This window comes from Diceros bicornis, chromosome 6 (genome assembly GCF_020826845.1).
Source record: "Diceros bicornis minor isolate mBicDic1 chromosome 6, mDicBic1.mat.cur, whole genome shotgun sequence".
NCBI classification, from domain to species: domain Eukaryota; kingdom Metazoa; phylum Chordata; class Mammalia; order Perissodactyla; family Rhinocerotidae; genus Diceros; species Diceros bicornis.
Window position 1 is genome coordinate 62,204,024 of NC_080745.1, and position 19,840 is coordinate 62,223,863.

A 19,840-nucleotide genomic window follows, 5' to 3' on the forward strand; every position below is an offset into this window, starting at 1 on the left:
ATCAAGTCCCTTCCCAAAACCACAAAGAAAGGCAAATTCCCACTGGAGTCAGGAACAGGATCCAAAGGCTCCTTCTGGATGCACAGTGACCACACTTGGTGCTTCACTGCTTATTAAACTACAAGATCTGAGACTTGGAATGAACCTTATCAGATCTGCCCCCTAAAGAGACAAATCAATCCAAAAGTTTTCCAGATCTGTCAATGAAATTTGGATTGGTTAAGAAGCAGCTTGGCATCTCTCCTCACTCAAGCATAAATCCCCGGGTTTTCAGCTTTGTTCCAGCTCCAGATCTGCTCTTTGACTGAGCTGCATCATTCCAAGCTCAGTCTAGGCATAAGCCACCACAATCCCCTTCTTCTCTCCATTTCTATGGTAGGACGGTAAGTGTCACGCATGGGCTCCTCGCTTCCTGCTACAGTCTTCACATATATGTGAGCTTCTTCTGCTCCCATAATATTCTTCTCATGTGTGGGTGCCCTCCTAGGATTCTTGAGAAAACAAACAGGTTTTTAAAAAATACAGCAAAGACTTCTGCTTCTGGCCAAGTTGGAGTAATAGCAACCAGATTTACCCTCCCACCTAAAACAACCAAAAATCAGACGAAACATTTAAAACAATAGTTTTCAAGACACTGAACATCAGGCAAGGAAGGACAGTGATCCTTGAAAGACAGAAAACAAATGAGAAAAGGCTTACAATTGCATGAGCTTGCTGCATTGGAAGGGTGTTCAGGCCATTCAATATTCTTTTGTTTAATGTTAGCATGGTATCTGTTTTTCTATCCTTTTACTTTTAATCTATTAGTGTTTTTATATTTAAAGTGAGTTTTAGTAGGCAGGATATGGTTGGAGCTTGCTTTTATATCCAATCTAAATACTCTCCCTTTTAATTGAGGTATTTAGATCATTTACATTTAATACAATCATTGATGTGGTTGGGTCCAAATCTACCACCTTGTTATTTGTTTTCTATTTGTTCTGTTTATTGTTACATTTTAAATCATTTTTCTGCATTCTTCCACATATATATATTTTTTTATTTTTTATTTTTTTTATTTTTTGTGAGGAAGATCAGCTCTGAGCTAACATCCATGCTAATCCTCCTCTTTTTGCTGAGGAAGACCGGTTCTGAGCTAACATCTATTGCCAATCCTCCTCCTTTTTTTTTTTCCCCCAAAGCCTCAGTAGATAGTTGTATGTCATAGTTGCACATCCTTCTAGTTGCTGTACGTGGGATGCGGCCTCAGCATGGCCGGAGAAGCGGTGCATAGGTGCGCGCCCGGGATCCGAACCCGGCCCACCAGTAGCAGAGCACGTGCACTTAACCGCTAAGCCACGGGGCCAGCCCCTCTTCCACATATATTTTAGGGGCACCTTAAGTTCCATGAAAAAATCTGTTGGGATTTATATTGGAATTACATTTATTATATAGATCAATTTGAGGTTGTTTGACATCCTTATGCTATTGAGTATTCCTATCCAGGAACATGATATATAACTCCCATTATTTAGGTCTTATTTAATATCTTTTACTAAAATTTTATTATTCTTCATAAAGAGATTACATGTTTTTATTAGATTTATTCATCAGCATTCTATATATTTTTATTACCACTACAAAATGTTATTTTTTAAAATTAATTTTTCTAATAGATTATTATTGATCTTTAGAAATGCAAATTATTTTTGTATACTGATTTTGTATTCAGTAAACTTGTTAAAATCTCTTGTTAATTCTGACAATTTATGTGTAAATAATCATATCATCTGAAAATGATGACAGTTTTCTTTCTTCTTTTCCAGTCTTATACTTTCTACTTCTTTTTCTTATCCTATTGCTCTAAGACCTAAAGTATAATATTGAATAGAAGTGGTAAGAGTGAGCACCCTTGTTTTGTTTCTGATCTTAAAGAGAATTCATTAACATTTTACCCTTAGGTATGATGTGTTCACATCACAAATGGCTGTTTAATTTTTTTTAATTCTCCTTTACTATTGAGATGGTCACATGATTTTCTCTTTTAATTTGTCAGTGAAATAAATTATATTAAATTGATTTTATAGTATTAAATCAACCGTGAATTCCTGTCCAGCCAATAAAAATACTGAGAACCTCCTTTATGCATGAATTTCACTTGGTCATCTCTTTTCCACATGTGCTCACACTGTACTTCTCCTCTACATGAAAGGCTTCAAAACCCTTAGTTTGTTTACTATATGAATGATATATAGTGATTAAAATCAAGAGTTCTTACCTCAGCTATCCTGGGACTGTCATAGATTTCTGAAATTTCACATGGCTTCTCACTTTCCTAAGTTGGAAGAAAGAGAAAAAGAAAGAGAGAGAGAGAGAGAGAGAGGGAGAGAGAGAGAGAGAGAGAGAAAGAGAGAAGAAAGAGAAGAAAAAAAGAAAGAAAGAAAGGAAGAAAGGAAGAAAGGAAAGAGAGAGAGAGAGAGAGAGAGAAAGAAAGAAAGGAAGGAAGGAAGGAAGGAAGGAAGGAAGGAAGGAAGGAAGGAAGGAAGGAAGGAAGGAAGGAAGGAAGAAAGGAAAGAAAGAGAAAGAAAGAAAGGAAAGAAAGAAAGAGAGAGAGAGAAAGAGAAAGAAGAGAGAAAGAGAGAAGAAAGAGAAGAAAGAAAGAAAGAAAGGAAAGAGAGAGAGAGAGAGAAAGAGAGAGAGAAAGAAAGAAAGAAAGAGAGAGAGAGAAAGAAAGGAAAGAGAGAGAGAAAGAAAGAAAGAGAGAGAGAGAGAGAGAGAGAGAGAGAGAGAGAGAGAGAGAGAGAGAGAGAGAGAAAGAAAGAAAGAAAGAAAGAAAGAAAGAAAGAAAGAAAGAAAGAAAGAAAGAAAGAAAGAAAGAAAGAAAGAAAGAAAGAAAGAAAGAAAAGAGAGAAGAAAAAGAAAGAAAGAAAAGGAAGGAAGAAAGGAAGAAAGAGTGAGTCACAGTATTTGCCCACGAACATGATTAAAATTAGTGGTTCTTAAACCTAAGTGTACATAAGAATTACCAGAAAGCTTTTAAAAAAAACAAAATAAGCAAACAGATAATAACAACCCCCCCCCCCCAAAACCCATTAACAAGAAATACCATTATGAGTTACTTCAAAAATAATTCAGGGTAGACAGTGTAGAGAAGTGAGTGGGAGTAGAGATCAAACAAGATTGGCCACATGTTGACAACTGGGTTCATTATACTATGGTCTCCACTTTAGTATATGTTTAAAATTATCCTTAATAAAAAATTGTGTTTTTTTGAATGACCAGTGCCACAGCTCTATCGTCCAGAGATACTAATTTAATTGGTTTTGTTGATCGGCATTTTTGTAGCCTCCTAGATGATTTTAAAGAGCACTGAAAGTTAAGAAACTATGACTTAAATAAATAACACCACCAACAACCACAATACTTCTTAATATGTTTAAAGTTTACAGCTTGTCAACACATCTTTACGTCCGTGATCTCATTTCATCCTTGCAATTTTGCCTACCTCTTAAAATAGGGAGGGTAGTTTTTATGACTCCTATTTTGGAGGTGAACTAACCAAGGCGCAGAAAATGTCACGTCACTTGTCCAGGATCATATAAATCATGAAGTGGCAGAGCTAGAGTTAGAACCGAGGTTTTCTATCTCCCCGTTAATGCTTACCAGTGTGAGAACAACCAGGAATATTCATAAATAGAGGACGGAATTGGAACCCAGAGTTCACACACCACAGTTGTATCACAACCATGGAATCTCCCTGCATCTGGGTGACCTTTGAATTCTGACCATGGTCCCCAGAGCAATCTGGCTTTTGGAGAGCGTGGGGTTTGTAGATTTCCCTGTGGCTGATATGTGATCTGATGCGGAAAAAGGGCAAAGAGAAACAGAGCCACATACTTCTGGACATATTCGTACCATAGACACCTCAACGCCTGTTTGTTTCCTATCTTTCCTAAGATTATCTCCACCCTCTTTGTGAAGCTTGTGCCGCTTCATTTCTCAGCTTCAGAAAACACATCCACTGGACAGACATGTGTTTGTCATGGCAGCCGACGTCCCTCTCCACTGCTACTTTTTGCCGCCTCAAATACCATCCTTTTTGGCACGGATTTCCTCAGGTGACCTGAGGGTTGTGTGACAAATCAGCTCCGCGTGGAGCATAATGTCATGAGTCTGAGAAACTGAATAGAAATTGAGGCACAGGAACAATCTGCCATCGTGTCTTCAGAAAACAGACCTGGGTCCTCACACCCTCAGCCCAAAGGCAATTCACCAAAATACCAATTCTCGCCAACACATCCAGACCCATAGAAGCTGCACATCTCACCTCAATGGACTCATCACTGCTTCTTCTTCGGTGAATCAGAGTAAATAGTAAAGCCACCAGCAGGGCTGTGGCCACCAGGGATGGGATGCCTGCTGCTAATCCAAGAGAGGGCCCACAGTCCTGGCACAAAGAGAAAGCAGTCAGGTTCTCCAAGAATAAAGGGCAAGTTCAATAGATTAAAAATAAAACAAAACAAAAACCTGAAAAAATGTTTGCAATGTACATGACAAATGATTTATTTTCATAGGACTTAATTTACATAGTTTAAATCTATTGGAAAAGAGTGATAATCCAGGGGAAAAATGGGCGAAGGATATGAACAGGCCATTCCTAGGAACAGAAACACAGATGTCTCATCAACATAGGAAAAGCCAAGACAATTCAAAACAACAATTAGATACCATTTTTACCTATAAGTTTGGCAAAAAGCAAAACATTTTATTATATTCCATGTCATTTTGATGTGAATTTTAAAAATTTATTTACACTAAATGTATTAATAAATTAATTTTCAAATTCCCACTTTGCTTTGATCTGAGTGGAAATAGCCATGCTTATAGCCACATAAGTTTTGAGATTTGCTGATTACCTGGAAATATCAAAGATAATTTGCAGAATTCCTATAAATGTGCAGCTCTCATATAAGACTGGATTCTCCTTCACTTTTTGGGGGAGGAGGGTGATTTTATTGATGAACAACATACATACAGAAAAGTATATAAATCATAAATATACAGCTTTTCACATGAGGGACCCATCCAGGTAACCAGCACCCAGAAGAAGAGACAGAACATTACCAGCACCCCAGAAGCCCCCTCATGCTCCCTTCTGTTCACTGCATGTGTAACCACTATCCTGAAATCATTTGTCTGTTTTTCACTGTCATCTAAATGCAAATAGAAAGTATGTACTATTTTTTATCTAGCTTCTTTTGCTCAACAATTTGTGAAATCCTTCCGTGATTTTGCACATTATCCCTCACTTTCAAGCTGAGTTGGTCCTAAGAATAATAGTTGGGCCAGATTCTGTTCTTGGTAACAATTCACATATGAAACTCTATCTAATCCTCAAAACAAATGCACCAGACGTAGAGCATTATTATCCCCATTTTATAAATGACCAAACCAAGGCTCCATAATTTAAGTGATATACGTACTGCTCCTTTCCCATCTGTAACAACTGGGGAGGAAGTCTGTGTGGAAAAAGAACACACGTCTTAAGAAAAAATCTATAGAATGCACATTATATAAGACAGTCTGCCAAAGGTTAAGCCATAAAGCCTAAATTTCACCCGTTTGCTAAACTTTCTGTTAAAAACAATAAACAATAACAACTGCCAAAGAGAACTTTACTCAATTGCTTCCCAGATAAGAATTGGAGTGAAATTTGGCTACAGGGAGAGAGAATTCAGAAGTTCGGGTGATTTCTTTGTTATTCACCTGTGGATTTGCCATAACACATTTACAACTCACAGTGGCTTTCTCCTGTCCCCAGTCCCACAGCCTTCCCAGCACACTTTTCAGTCCCCGTGCTAGAAGGGAAACAAACAGAAATACTGGCGGCAGTAAGGCTCTTTAAGGAAGCTCTACTTGTTTTCAAACACGCAATGAAGCAAATGTCTGGGGAGCATCTGAAGTTGTGAATTATCCGTGCTCCTGAGATAATTCCACATGGAATGAATATGTTACAGGTTTCCATCTCCACTCAAGGATGGGCACTGGATTTCACCCATTTATGAGATATTTCTAATGAGAGTCTTACCTTGATCAGCAAATCTCAGGGAACAAAGTTCTACATTAGTGGCTAACCGTGTAAACTAGGTACGCTAAGTGGTGTAGTGTGGAGTTAACAGCGTGTGTCCCGGGCTCACGCCGCCTGGAGTGGAATGGTGATCTCTCCACTCATGAGCTAAGGGGCTTCATTTCTTCATCTATAAAATAGGGATGTTATTACCTACCTCTGGGGTTGTTATGAGGATCAAATGAGCACCAGAAGTATACGCTTTGTCATTCCTTTAAACTTGGCAAAGCTCTGGTCAAACCTGCTATTTATTTAATCCTCTCATCAACTTCAGTGGCTACATTGGAGTCCCCAGGGCGTGGGCTTTTAATTATTGTTTCTATTTTACAAAAAATGAAATAGAACTCAAAGAAGTTGTGGGTCTTGTCCAAAGTTCCACAGATAACGATAAATCTAACCTGAACTCAGATATTTGAATTCCAAGCTTAGCCCTCTTTCCCAAAGAGCTCCCATCAAAGGAGGGATTCAATCATCAGGCATTGACATTTGATACTCAAATGGCTACACTCTTACCTAAACACAATCTCACCTTACCCCCCACATTGCCTTAATGCTGCCATTTGCCTAAACTGTTGTGTTTCTCAGCAGGTGGGAAGAGTAGAACATTGTTTCAGGTAAGCTGTTCTGTCTTCAGCTTTCAGAAATTCACTTGGGCTTTTACCAAAAAAAAAGAGTTAATTTTAAGGAGGCAGAGGCGCCTTGAGGAGCCCAAGGGCAGCGGGAATCTGGCTTCTCCAGGGACCGGAGCTAGGGATTGAGACCTTGTCAGGAGGGAAGCCATCCTCCTGGGAGCTCTCCATCTCTCCTGGGCAGCCTGGCCTTTCCCCTCTGCTCTTCTTTGCCTGTCTGCTTCCTTCTTTCTCCCTCCAGATGGATTTTTCTGCCCTTGTGAACACCTGCCAATCGTACCAGCTACCAACTATGGAGAACTTACCATGTGCCAGGCTGTTCAAGTACTTCCCTTGTATCAGCTCATTTATTCTTCATCATGGCGAGTGAAGCAGGACTATAATGATCCCCATTTTACAGATGAGAAAAGTGAGGCTCAGAGAAGTGAAGTAACTTGTGTGAGATCACACAGCCCTAAGTGGCAGATGCCGAGTGTCTGGCTCCAGGGTCCATGCTCCTAACCACTGTGATACACTGCCTTACAGGACCAAATGCAGCACGCTGACCCAGTTTTTATATTTGAAAGTTCACTGTGGCCCAGCAGGGACTGACTTGCAAATGTGGCCCTTTTCCAAAATCCCTGCAGAGAGGCTCTGATGAGCCAAACATCACCCCTCCCCCCACTTCCCAGGGCACCGGCATTCCCAGTCATTCATTTACACCAGTAGGGAAAGTTAGGTGTAGAACCTAACTGCCAGGCAGGGTGACCAGCTGTCCTAGTTTTCCAGAGAGGTTGCCCAGGACGTAGCATGTTCAGTGCTAAAACCAGACAGTCCCAGGCAGATGAGATGGTTGGTTGCCCTACATAGCTTCAAAGGCAGGAGGGGACAGTTCTCAGAGAAATGGGCTGTTAACCAAGGAGGTACTTCACAGGTGAAGACCGACATCACAACAGCCTCCCTCTCACCCCACTCACCCCAAGCAATGGTTTCTTGCTTCTCTGAGTGACCTTCATAGGATGGGCCAACCCAGGATAAGACAGAACCTGGAGTCTCTACAGACCTGCTGGCTTCGAGCAGCCAGTGGGAAGTTCCAGCAGTGACCATATTAAAAGGTTTTGACAGATAAGGAGAGGGAATTTGTCTGCAGAGAGGCAGAGGCTGAGGTAGGGAGGTTCAGAAGGCAGGACCCCTCAGGAGGGTGGTGCAGGTGCTAGGGGAGTCGGGGGGCAGACTCCGGGGCAGTCAGTGATGGGCACAGGAAGGCTGGCAGTGAGTCACAAGGTTCTTCCTTTCTGCTGCTTTCTGGAACTATGCCCCCATGTGACAGTAAACATGAGCTCTGGCTTAGGAGTCCTCTTAGCAGGTAGATTCAGTTTATTATCTTTGAATAACCATATGAGTTAGAAAAATTTGGCACAGCCAAACCCACTAAAAAACTGGGCCAGGCAAATGCCTAGCTCAATCATAGCAGCACTACTGGTCAGAAAACAGCTCTGGCTGTGTTATCTCTACAACATGGCAACAGAAGATGGATTGAAATCATTCAGTCTGATTCTGGGTTGAAACTAGCCACCATCATCAACTGAAAATCTCCATTTTGACTTCCAACTAAATGTCACAATCAAGAGCCATAAAATGTTCATTCTGGTTGACATGATAATTCCCCTTCTAGACTGTATACTAAGGAAATCATCTTAAATGCAGACAAGGATTTATTTATGCCTATGTTTATCACAAAATTCTTTTTTTCTTTTTTTTACTTTTTTTTTTTTTTGTGAGGAAGATCAGCCATGAGCTAACATCCTCCTCTTTTTGCTGAGGAAGACCAGCTCTGAGCTAACATCCACTGCCAATCCTCCTCCTTTTATTTTCCCCCAAAGCCCCAGTAGATAGTTGTATGTCATAGTTGCACATCCTTCTAGTTGCTGTATGCGGGACGTGGCCTCAGCATGGCCGGAGAAGCGATGTGTGGGTGCGCGCCCGGGGTTCCGAACCCTGGGCCGCCAGTAGCAGAGCGTGCGCACTTAACTGCTAAGCCACCTGGCCGGCCCAACACAAAATTATTTCTAATTGTGATTAATCGATTAAAAAATAATTCACCTGAAGAAATATCATGTGACCATCCTCAGTTATGGTTATAAAGCCAGATGGAAAACATTTGCCGTTTAAAATTATATGTAGAGTGAGAACACAATGGTACAAAGACAACAAAAGTCAAAATTTATATAAAACAGGACGGGAAGGAGCGACACCGATGTTCTCTGCTGATGGGAATTTAGATGTTTTGGTTTTTTGCTATGTTCCTTTTCAAAATGTGTAATTACAATTTTTATAATTGAAAAAGTTTCTCACAGCAACCCCCACCATTCATAAGTGCCTTCAAAAACCTGTGTCACTGGGCCGGCCCCGTGGCTTAGCGGTTAAATGCGGGCGCTCCGCTGCTGGCGGCCTGGGTTCGGATCCCAGGCGCGCACCGATGCACCGCTTCTCCAGCCATGCTGAGGCCGCGTCCCACATACAGCAACTAGAAGGATGTGCAGCTATGACATACAACAATCTACCGGGGCTTTGGGGGGAAAAATAAATAAATAAAATCTTTAAAAAAAAACCTGTGTCACTGATCACTCCGCGTGAGGTATATGGGGTGGCGTTCTGGAGGCCCAGCGTAAACCCCACACTGATCTCTGCTGACCTGCTTGGTGGATGGGGACTGCTGTACTTACCATGTTGGCTGGCAGTGTGAAGTTCAGTGAAAAACTCTGGAAGAGAGAAGGAAACATTAGAGCTCCTGGGAATGGTCAGCCAGGCTGCTGACCCTCCACCAAACACCACTGACCCTGGAGGATTCCAAGAGAACTTACTGATCTCATAGGTTCAGTCAGCCCCAGTCTCTGCTTCCAATCTTGGCCCCAAAAGAGAGCAGGGGAGCAGAGGAGCCTGAGATCTTGAGTTCCTCCCTCAGCTTCAAGTCAGTCTCGCCCTTTCTCCTATCCCAGGTCCTCAACCAGGGCCAGATCAAGGGGCCAGCCAGTGGGGCTACTGTCTGAGGAACCCCGACCAACAAGAGCAGCAAAAACACTACTAGAAATTCAGCAAAGTGCTAAAAATTGTTTTTATTCCCAGAACTCTTTTCAGGGAGGAAACTGTGTGAATTTGAAGTACTTGGTATTTACTGCTTGAGATAGGAAGTAAAACCCCCAGGCGACGTGCGCCAACAGGAATACCTGCTCCTTAAACCCCCTTCCCAGGAGAGAGAACTTGAGAAAGATAAGGCCTCCGTTTTTGCTGAATCCAAGACAGAGGTTCCAGGCTGGAACTGAGCTGGTCAGGACGACAGAAGACAAGCTAACCCTTCTCTACCCTCCCCTCACTCAGCACCCAGCCTCTCCTCTCCAAATATGGAGTCAATATTTAAAGATTGTGGGCTCAACGGGGCACCAAATTGTTAGTCTGCCCAGGTACCCACTTATCTGGGTCAGGACCTGCCCGGGGCTTCTGGTGGCCCTTCCTCCTCTCTGTCCCTGTCTTCTGTCACTGCATTTTGGGCTGGTTGATGCCAGTCTTTCCAGGCTGCTCTGTACCGAGACCAAGATAGACATTCTTCTAGGGCAATGTTAGAGCAAGAGGGACACCTGGGTCACCTTAGGTCAGGGTCTTCCTGCTCAAGGGACCTAACCACTGCCCTTCACGCTAACACCAGCCAAGCCCACAGATGCTGCAAGGACACTTGATGGTCACTGCATCGAACACAGCTGCCCAGAGCCTTATCTCATCAGGGAGTACAGGGCACTGATGTCACCAGGCCAAGACAAAGCTTCCATTGCGGGGACAGCAGAAGGCGTGAGCAGCAACAAGTGGGCCATTGCATGTGCTGTTTATCAACATTCGGATGACGAAGATTTTGGCCAGTTTCAGAAAGACATTCATATTTTGTAGAAACACACTACAGTGCTCTCATGGAGAGAAAAACATCACGTAAATTTGAGTGGAGAAGAATCTGACGCAGTGTCCTTTAGAGAGGCAGCTGGGTGCCCTGGGTTTGGAGTCACCTGATCTGGATTCGAGTCCAGACTCAGCCACTTAGAAACTGGGTGGCCTTGGAAAAGTGACTGAAACTCTCCGGTCTCCATTTCCTCACAACAAATCTATTCTCCCAGGCTTAGTTTTTCCATCCTCAAAATGGGGACACTATTAACTTGCCCTGCCCTTCTCACAGGATAAGCCCAAAGGAAATAACATCTGTGTCGTATTCTTCATGACCTGGCCAGCACAGAGCAAGGCACTGGGAAGCCACTTGGGAAGCTCTTGTTGGATGGAACTGCCTGCGTGGATTAGCAATATCTGAAGTACTGGAATTTGGTACAATACACTTATTGCTAAAATACACTTCTTGTTAGTCTAAGCGCTATATATAATAGTATATAAGCACATATAATATCTACACACAATGGTTCTGAAGGCATGTTAGGATCTCAGTGGCTGAGTGTTACTCATTATGAGTTTACTGTTTCTGAGAGGAAGGAGGGGGAGACAGGATAATCCCTCACTGTCATTGAGGGCACGCTGTGTGTCAGACATGGCTCTCACAACCTCCCCACAAGGAGTGTGCTCTGAACACTACATCATGGGTGAAGGAGCAAGACCACAATAGCTTTTTCAAGGTCCCCAGCTGGTAGGTGGCAGAGGCTGGGTTAGATCACAGATCTTCCTAACTCCAAAGCCTGAATTCAACTCCTTTTAATAATCTCTTTAATAAAGGAATCACAGAAGCCTCTTCTAACTTAGCAAACCTCATTTGATTGAGTCACAACCAAATATGTACCACAAGTCAACAAGAAAGGTGGAAAGTTCCTGACGCAACTTTGATGTCTATGTTGCTGATCACGTCGCAGAAGGCAGACTGAACAAATAACGATAAAGGCATTGATTAGACCCATTGCTTCAACTAGGAAATGAAACATCTACTTTGCACCCTTGTTAACATGTGGAGTTTTAAAAACAAAAACTTAAAATAAAAGATGAGATCAGAAAATATTAGACGAGAATTTTTTTAAATGATTAGTATTTTGCACATGGGAAAATAGTTGAAAACCAAGCCCCTTGACTTCATTGCACCAGGGTACAATTATATTTGAATTAGGAGAGGTGAGCATTAAAAACCTGGGCATTGTTTTTCACAGAGAGAAATGAAGGGTAGGCTGAGAAGAGATGCTAGCTCTCACTCACCATTTCCGCCAGCCTCCAAAGAACCTTCTCTGAACACTACCCTCGGCAAGCTCCTTTCTTGCTAGAGTTATTGGCTTGTGTCTTGCATTTGTAGGAACATCCAGCTGGGAGAGCCAAGGGTGACAGCAAGAAGTGGCTCCAAGAGAGTCCTGGCCAAGCCATTTATGGTCAGGGGAGTAGCCAAGTCCTCGGCCCATCCCTCGGGGAAGATGGTCTCCTGCTCCATGGCCACTGCGTATGGCTCAGGTCATCCACCCTCTTTGCTTTCATTTTCTGTCCTTCTTACTTTTCGGCTCCCTTCCTCGGTTACACCTCCATCTCAGCAAAGAATCCACAGCTGACCCGAGAGCTTGGAGGCTTTTGCAGCAGGACGATCTTTAGAAACAATGGGTTACACAGGCTGAGACTGGCTGCTCCATCCCCAGCTGCCAGTCATCGGCAGTGCAACTGTCCCAGCAATGATGGAGTCAACACGTTACCAGCATCAATGCAGAGGATGCCTGGGAGATGGGTGTTGGCGCTGATTCTGTGTTTGAGGCAGGGCTGTAGCTGCCACAGCGAACACACTCCCTAGTCAGTGAGCTGCCTGGCGATGAGTTTGGCCTCACCCCCTCTCTGTTTTCACATTTTAAGTGGGGATCCTCAGGGAGCTGGAGGAAGCCATTGACATGGGTGGTTCTATATTTCTTATGAGTTCTCTGTTAGGAGTTTGCTTCTTTGAAACGGTAAAGGAGTTAGAGTCTCACGCCAACAAAACAACAGTATTAAAACCAATAATTTGGTCATTTAAAAGAGTACAATCATTCATTTATTTCAACAAATCTTTTTGACACCTTCTATACGTCAAGCATTATTCTCAGCACTCTTTTGGGCCTTGGTGATGAAGACAAGTGAGGCTCCAACTCTCAGGGCATGTACGTTCCAGCGAGGGCAGAGGGACAACTATCAGAACAAGTGAGAGCCACTATGGAGGGGCAAACGGTGGGTAAGGGGAGAACGAGCGGAGTGACCGGGAGTTGCATTAGCCATTCCCAGAGGTGACATTTAAGCCACAAATGAAAGATGAGAAGAGGGTCCCAGGCAGAATGACCGGCAAAGGCAAGCCCTGGGGCTTGCTGTGCTCACGGAACTGGAGGGAGACTAGTGGCCTGGAGCAACATAAACAAGGCAGTGACCCCTGAAGAGGTTAAAGGAGGGGGAATTAGGGGCCTGACAATAAGAGCGTGGCAGGGCATGGTCAGATTTCCAACACAGAGCAATGGGAGCCTTTCAGGGGTTTTAAGCAAGAGAGGGGCATGATCTAATTGATGTTGACAAAGATGGCCTGGCTTCTCTGTGGAGCCTGGATTACAGGGGACAAGAGTGTTAACCCAGAGACTAGTTAGCAGAATCCAAGTGAGCGATGATGGTGGCTGTGCTAGTGTGGGGGCCGTGGAAATGGAGAGCAGTGAAGGGGTTTGTGAGGTAGAGGCTGTGAGACTTGGTGATGGAAGAAAACGTGGGGCGGTGGGGGGACAGAAGGCGAGGGAAAGAGCAGAATGAAGTCGACTCTGGATTTGGGGCTTGACTAACAGAGGCTCCATTGTTTTAGGCAGGTAATAGTGAAAAAGGGACTTGGGGTGTGGGGATCCAGGCACTGGGAGGCTGTACTGAACAAGACCAGTGTGGTCTCTGCCTCATGGGGCTTCCAGTTCCCAAGACTCTACAGTGCTGCATAAACTGATTCTACGGTTGCCTGGACACCATGGAGACAACAGTTCAGAGAGGCCTGTGTTTAAAGCCTTAGCTGCCCTTCTGGAACCTGTGTGGTCTTAGGCAAGTTAAGTAACTTCTTCCAGCCTCAGTCTCAAGCTATAAAGTGGGGATGATAGAGTTTACAACGACTGAACTATTTGAATCAGCACAACTGGTACAGGTTATACTTCTAATTTGCTTGGTGGGTGTAGAATCACACTCAGACCACAGAGCTAGACCAAGGAACTCCAGTTCACAGCCCCAGGCCTCCTGGCTAGGCTGTCTGTGGATGGGCAAGGCAAGGGAGGTCCTTTTTGACTCTTTTTCTTTGCTATGCATCTACTGATCACCAACTTTCCCTCCAAAGGACATATTATTCCTTTAGAAGAATTGCTATGACCTACAGTCAAGTGGTGCTCTGGCCTAAGTGTCTGGGTCAGTCATAGTTCTCTGGTCACAAGCATCAAAACAGACTCTGATTAATTTAAGGGGAACTTATTGGTTGGGTGTAGTGGAGCTCACAGAAAGTAGAGAGGGCCAGGGAACCAGGTTCTGGGAAGGCAGAGCTAGGATTCTTCTGAGGCTTCAGCAGCAGGGACTCCTAGACAGTCCTCTCAGGCTATCCTCCCAGGGAAAATGAGCTCTAAAAGATCTCAGCCCTTTTGCCCCTTGATCAAGACTCCAATTCCAGGAAGAGGATCTGATTGATCTGGTTTGGGTCACGTGCCCAAGGAGTACCTGCCACCTGGCTGACAGTCTGCCCAATGCAGGTCCGTCCAATGCAAGAAGAGGTGGTTCTGCATAAAGAACTTGGCACCATCACCCAAAGAAGAAGGAATGGGTGACATGAGTGGGCTCTCCACCTCTGGAAGTATTAGATCTGAGAATTATCTCATTAGAAATTGTAGAATGAATGCCCTTAATGGGTGAGAGGTTAGGGCTGTCAACTCTGAGATTCTCTGATCATTTGTATTTTGCCACCATTTAAATTTGTACCAGCCCAATCACACTGATTTGCCAGGCAACAACTGGTCAGTTTAAAAAGCTGGTCCATTCTAAATGATAGGTGCCCTTACTTGGATTTTTAAAAATCTTTATCAAAAATATCAGTCAAGAAGTAGTGATGAAATGTTAAAACAAACAGAAGGATTCTGGTCATTTCCCTATCTACGAATGTCACATGTGAGAGTCACTGGTGGGGTCCACCTGATATTTCTAGCTCAACTTGTTCTTAACTTGAAGTTAAGAGTAGCCTTATGAGTTGCTGTGGCCAATGACATGTGAGTAGAAGTGATATGTCACTCCTAGGCAGTTGTAAGAGCTAGTGTATAATTTGTCATGCTCTTTCCCTCTGCCGTGGAAACCAGCAATGCTCCAGATGGCAGGTGCTCCAGCAGTCCAGTCCTGACTGAGGATGATATGGAAGAGCTTCCAGACACCAGAAATGAAAATGTCGTATGAACAAGAAATAAGCCTTTCTTATGTAAAGCCCCTGACATTTGCGGGTTGTTTCTTCTTGCAACATAGGCTACCCTATCCTGACCCATACATCAAACCTTCATACCCTCGCACAACTGGGGCTCATCCTTTAGGTACTGACAACTGCAAAAGGGCAGAAAAGTCATAAAACCTTGACACTCTACATAGAGCACAAAACAGTTGCACGTGTTAAATAGTTTTGTATTAAGACCGAGTGTTTTTACAAACATGACTCCATATTACCCTTCCCTGATATGACCTACAAAACTCCAAACATACCCACAAGTCTCTTCATCTAATCAACTTAAAAAGACTGTCCTTGATTAGATGGAGTCTCTGTCCTTCTGTTAGAAATGACCCTGTATCAGTTGGGGGCCCCACAGGAAATGAGAGATATACTCAATTTGCTGTATTTGAAGAGGGCTTATTAAAAGGACTATTTATAAAGCTCTTCCGTGGGGGACAATGCAGTACCCCAGGGTTAGACCAGCAGGGTGTCATTACCATCCCAAGGCCTGACGAGGTAAGTGGAAGGAGGGGCTGCCAGTGCCCAGAGAGAGAGGGCCACTTTATAGGAGCTGTGACCTTCAGTTTTAGACGTCAGATGTGGTCCTCAGGCACTTGGTGGAGTTGGAGGTGAGTGGAGACAGTTGCTGAGGGACAAACCGAAGATGTCTACCACATCTAGCACCGTTGTCAGCAGCAACCATCTCCACGACAATTATGTCATCAGATTTCCAGCCTGTTTGGGTCCAAGAAAGGCGGCAACTTTGAAGCTATCTTTGGCATTGTTCATGACTTTCTGGGTCCAATAGGGAGCTCTCTTCTGGAGCCAGGCTCTGGGTACTCACCAGACAATAGAAGGCCATAGAGAAGGCCCCACTTTTTATATCCTTCACAACTTCTTGTGGTATTGGAGAAAATTATCACCAAGAGGACCAATCTTGTCTGAACTAGTAACACAAACCCAGGACACATCAATAAATTCACATTCTTTAATGAAACAGGTCTTTCTAGGCAGAGACATATGTTAGCTCCTCTCCACTTTCTCTCTGAAATTGATAACATTTCATGAAAGGTAAAATTACACAAAATAAAAAATACAATAAATTTATAGATAACACTCTAAACAATTTTTCTTTTTTTAAAAGAAAACTTACAGGCATTTGGGATTATTTTTCAGAAGTTCAGTCTACAAAGGAAAGTTTAAAAACATCTCACGGAGCCAAGGGAACATTTTTCACAAAGTGAACAATAATACCACAAATTATTTGAGACTTATCAAGGACCAGATCAACAGCAAATCCCAGTGTGAATTTGCTAGTTAAGATTCTACAAATGATTTAAACAGGCTGCGCACTTCATGAGTAATGTGAAACTTAAACTTAGAGGCAAGTAGTCTTACAGTGAATCAATGCACAGCCTTAGTTTCTCTGTTGGGAGAAATTCCACAGGTTAAAGTTAATTCTAGACCCTTACTCTGCCCTGGGATCCGGGTTCTAGCTTCTGCTAGACTAGATTACACTGGAATTGGACCAGGCTGAAGACCCAGACCCCAAATATTTCATCAGGTTGTCAAGACAATTCTCTGAACTGAAGCTAGTCTGGGAGCTTTGTGACATCCCCAAGAATCAGCACCCAATTAAAGGCCAAAGAGGGCTGGGGTAATATCCCCTGGCTGCTCCATCCACTTCCAGAGATGTGCTCAGGAAGGTCACTGAGCATTTGGAAAAGCCACGGCAGGGGGCCTGGGTTTTTCTGCTAAATGGACTTTCTTTTGTGAAGCCAGCCGTGTGGTTCCTCGCAGAATCTGCATCATGCAAAATCCCCACTGAGTCTGAGCTTCCAGGAGAGTGGTCTGGCCAGCCCCAGCTGAATCAGAGCTTGTCTTTTCTGGGAAGACGTCACTCACAGAAGGCTGAAATGAAGGTTTTCATACGAGTCCCATTGTTTCAAATTGGCCAGGGGTTGATAATTGTTGAAGTTGCGTGTTTTTGAAAATATTCATGCTAAAGAGATAAAAATAAGTACCATTGTTTCATGAGGGTGGCAAATACTGAGGCAGAGCTGACTCCCTCTCATTTTTCCAGGGAATTCATCACTCTTATTTAGACTGCTAAAGGTTGAAACTACACAATTTTCATGTCCTTGGAGAGAAACTCTTAACAGCCACCTGATCTATCCTGATTTCAGTTTCAACAGATAAGATGAGACAAAATAAAAGCCCAGAAAACACAAAATCAGAGAAATAGAATCTACGCTAACAGGTAGGCAAGACCTGAACCACAAGAAAAGCTGCTCCATTTGCTGAATCAAAGTTCCCCCAGGGCGGGTCATGGTATGAGAATGTAGGCTGCACCTCCATCCAGGGCCAAGGGAGGCCAAGAGGGAGCTTGGTGAAAGCGATGCGGAAACACAGGTCCACTCCAGGAGGGCCCACTCAGTAAAGCTAAGGTGGTAGGTGGGCACGTATCACACTGCATTGTTAAGGCTCTGACAGTTGATCCTTTACATATATACATATATACAGACATATATTATTATTAATAATAATACTTTGATTTTTTTGTTTGTTTGTTTTAAGGAAAAAATATTCCCATGCATTTCTTCTATCTTTCTTTGTATTCTTCTTCTTTTTTTTTTTTTTAACTCCCAGCAATCATTTTAATTAGACATAGTCCTCTGGGGCATACTCAGATCTTTAAAAAATATAAGCTTTAACCTTTTGCAAATACTTTGTTTAAAGTGATGTTGATTCGTCCCAAAGGAATTCTGGTGCTTGGGAGCTATCTGGGCTCTCACCGAAAATGCTTGTGCTCTGTCCTGTGTTCAGTACTAACCAAACAGGACTCAGGGTTATGTAAACATTATTTAAAAATTATTCAAACATAAATACTCTTTTAAAGCTAACATACCACAGCTTTTAGCTCATAATGCCCACAGATGCCTTAATGAAATGCCATTCAAAACTACCTCACTGTTTAAAGTAGACCTGGAGGTTCTAAAATTATGTAAACAACATCATCTATACTTTTCTGGAACAAGCACCAACTGTGGTGACTTCCCGTTGCAAGTAGGTGATTGAATACTAGTTAGTCTGAGCAAAGTTACCAATGCACTCTTTAACCTGATTGGTTACAGGAAGTTAGTCACAGGTTGACTTGTTCCACAAGGTGTTCATTCTTACATAATTTATAATTAACCAGTTTTCAACAGTGTTCATTCCACAAGGGACCTGAACTGGTCCCTCCTAAGATGTCTTTGCACGTCTTGCAAACGCAATTTGAATTGGTTGTCAAGGAGGCAAGGTTAACCACAGCAAGTGCCTCCAAAGCTGAAGGCAGAAATGTTCTCCCAAGCCCGTGGAATCCCAAGCACAAGTGGAGTCTTCTCAAAGTCAGTGAGTGAAGGATTTTTAGGAGCCAGGATATATTCTTGGCAAACTAGAGACTCTCACCAGCAAATGTTCTGCTGGAATTCATAGTGGATGCCTTGGCCCCTAATGCAATTAGGGATGGGGGAAAGCCAAAGGAAGCAAGGAGAGCTGATGACACAGAGAAAAGGCTTGGTGACAATGATTCTCCCTCCGTGCACTGCTTACTGCGATGCCTTTTTTAGTCCTGACGTCCATATTCTCAGGTATCCTGGTTGACATGTCCCTGGCAGAGAAAGAGGAAAAGTATCCAGCCAAAGCTGAGTAGTAAATCAGCCATCGCCAATCTTTAATCCTCATGCCCAGCGTAGACAGAAGACAGCTGAGTCTCCAGGACATGGTCACATTGCTGGCACCTATGAAAGCACATCCAGAAATAGAGGAATGACCAACCCAAGGGCCAGCCTTTTGCCCCATAGGAGCAAGGGACAAGGGGAACGGGTATGAAGTGGCATAGCTTAAATGGTCAATGACTTCAAACCTTAATATTCTTTAAAAGTCCACAATGGATAACCTTGCAGCCAGAATCAAAGGAACATCTTCTCTCCTCCTTGTTGGCCAAACTTCATCAAATACATACCTCCAAGACTAGATTTTGAGTTTTTGTTTGAGAAAAATACCGTACATTGTTTTAGGGCAGATTCACAAGGTGCCATTGTTATAAAAACATTCGCAGTTCCTGTCTTTGAAGAATATCGACGTTATTTCTTCATGTGCAGGGCATCCTGGAACTTGGTGCTGGTGTACTGGGCGTGAAAGCCTTTCTTGTTGATGGTGTCATCCGTGTGGAATCGAATCATCAGAGAATCCCCTGCAGAGTAGATTTCTTCCAATGGCTGAAGAAAGGAGAAAGGAAAACCAGGGAGACTTTGAGTCAGTTGGCTCCGGTGGGAGTTTAAAATAAGGAGGATGAGACAGAACCTTACACAAAAACAGGATGGCTGATACTGCCATGAGGCGTCCCTGGAACCAGAGACTCTGAAGGGCATCAAAACAAGCTCTTGTTCAAAGGAAAGCATTGCAAATTCTGCTCCTGAGAGCTCCCCGGGTCCTGCTCTTCCAAAGATAATCCTAGATACATAGCTCATATAAATATATTATTTATTAAGTGCATAGATTTATTAAGCGCACTGCTCTATGCACTATCAGATCTTAACTCATGTAAATTTTTAAAACTTTATAAGCCAGGTAGTGTCTCCATTTTATGCTTGTGGAAACGGAGACTCAAGTTCACCCAGCTAGACCGGACCC

At 43.2% G+C, this 19,840-nt stretch overlaps 2 protein-coding genes across 2 annotated transcripts in view; both read right to left on the reverse strand.

The window, feature by feature from the left end:
* Window positions 1-314: 314 nt before the first annotated feature.
* OPALIN (oligodendrocytic myelin paranodal and inner loop protein) lies at window positions 315-9,587 on the reverse strand. Its single transcript, XM_058544378.1, has 6 exons — window positions 9,579-9,587; window positions 9,441-9,476; window positions 5,463-5,498; window positions 4,307-4,426; window positions 2,258-2,314; window positions 315-491 (listed from the first exon to the last, which is right to left on the reverse strand). The coding sequence occupies exons 1-6, from the start codon at window positions 9,585-9,587 to the stop codon at window positions 315-317; spliced, it is 435 nt and encodes a 144-aa protein (XP_058400361.1).
* An 8,142-nt stretch (window positions 9,588-17,729) lies between these two features.
* TLL2 (tolloid like 2) overlaps window positions 17,730-19,840 on the reverse strand; it is a 148,421-nt gene continuing 146,310 nt past the window's right edge. Inside the window, exon 21 of the mRNA XM_058543632.1 lies at window positions 17,730-19,425. Coding sequence (XP_058399615.1) covers window positions 19,291-19,425 — 135 coding nt within the window. The 3' untranslated portion in view covers window positions 17,730-19,290. The remainder of the gene's footprint in view (window positions 19,426-19,840) is intronic.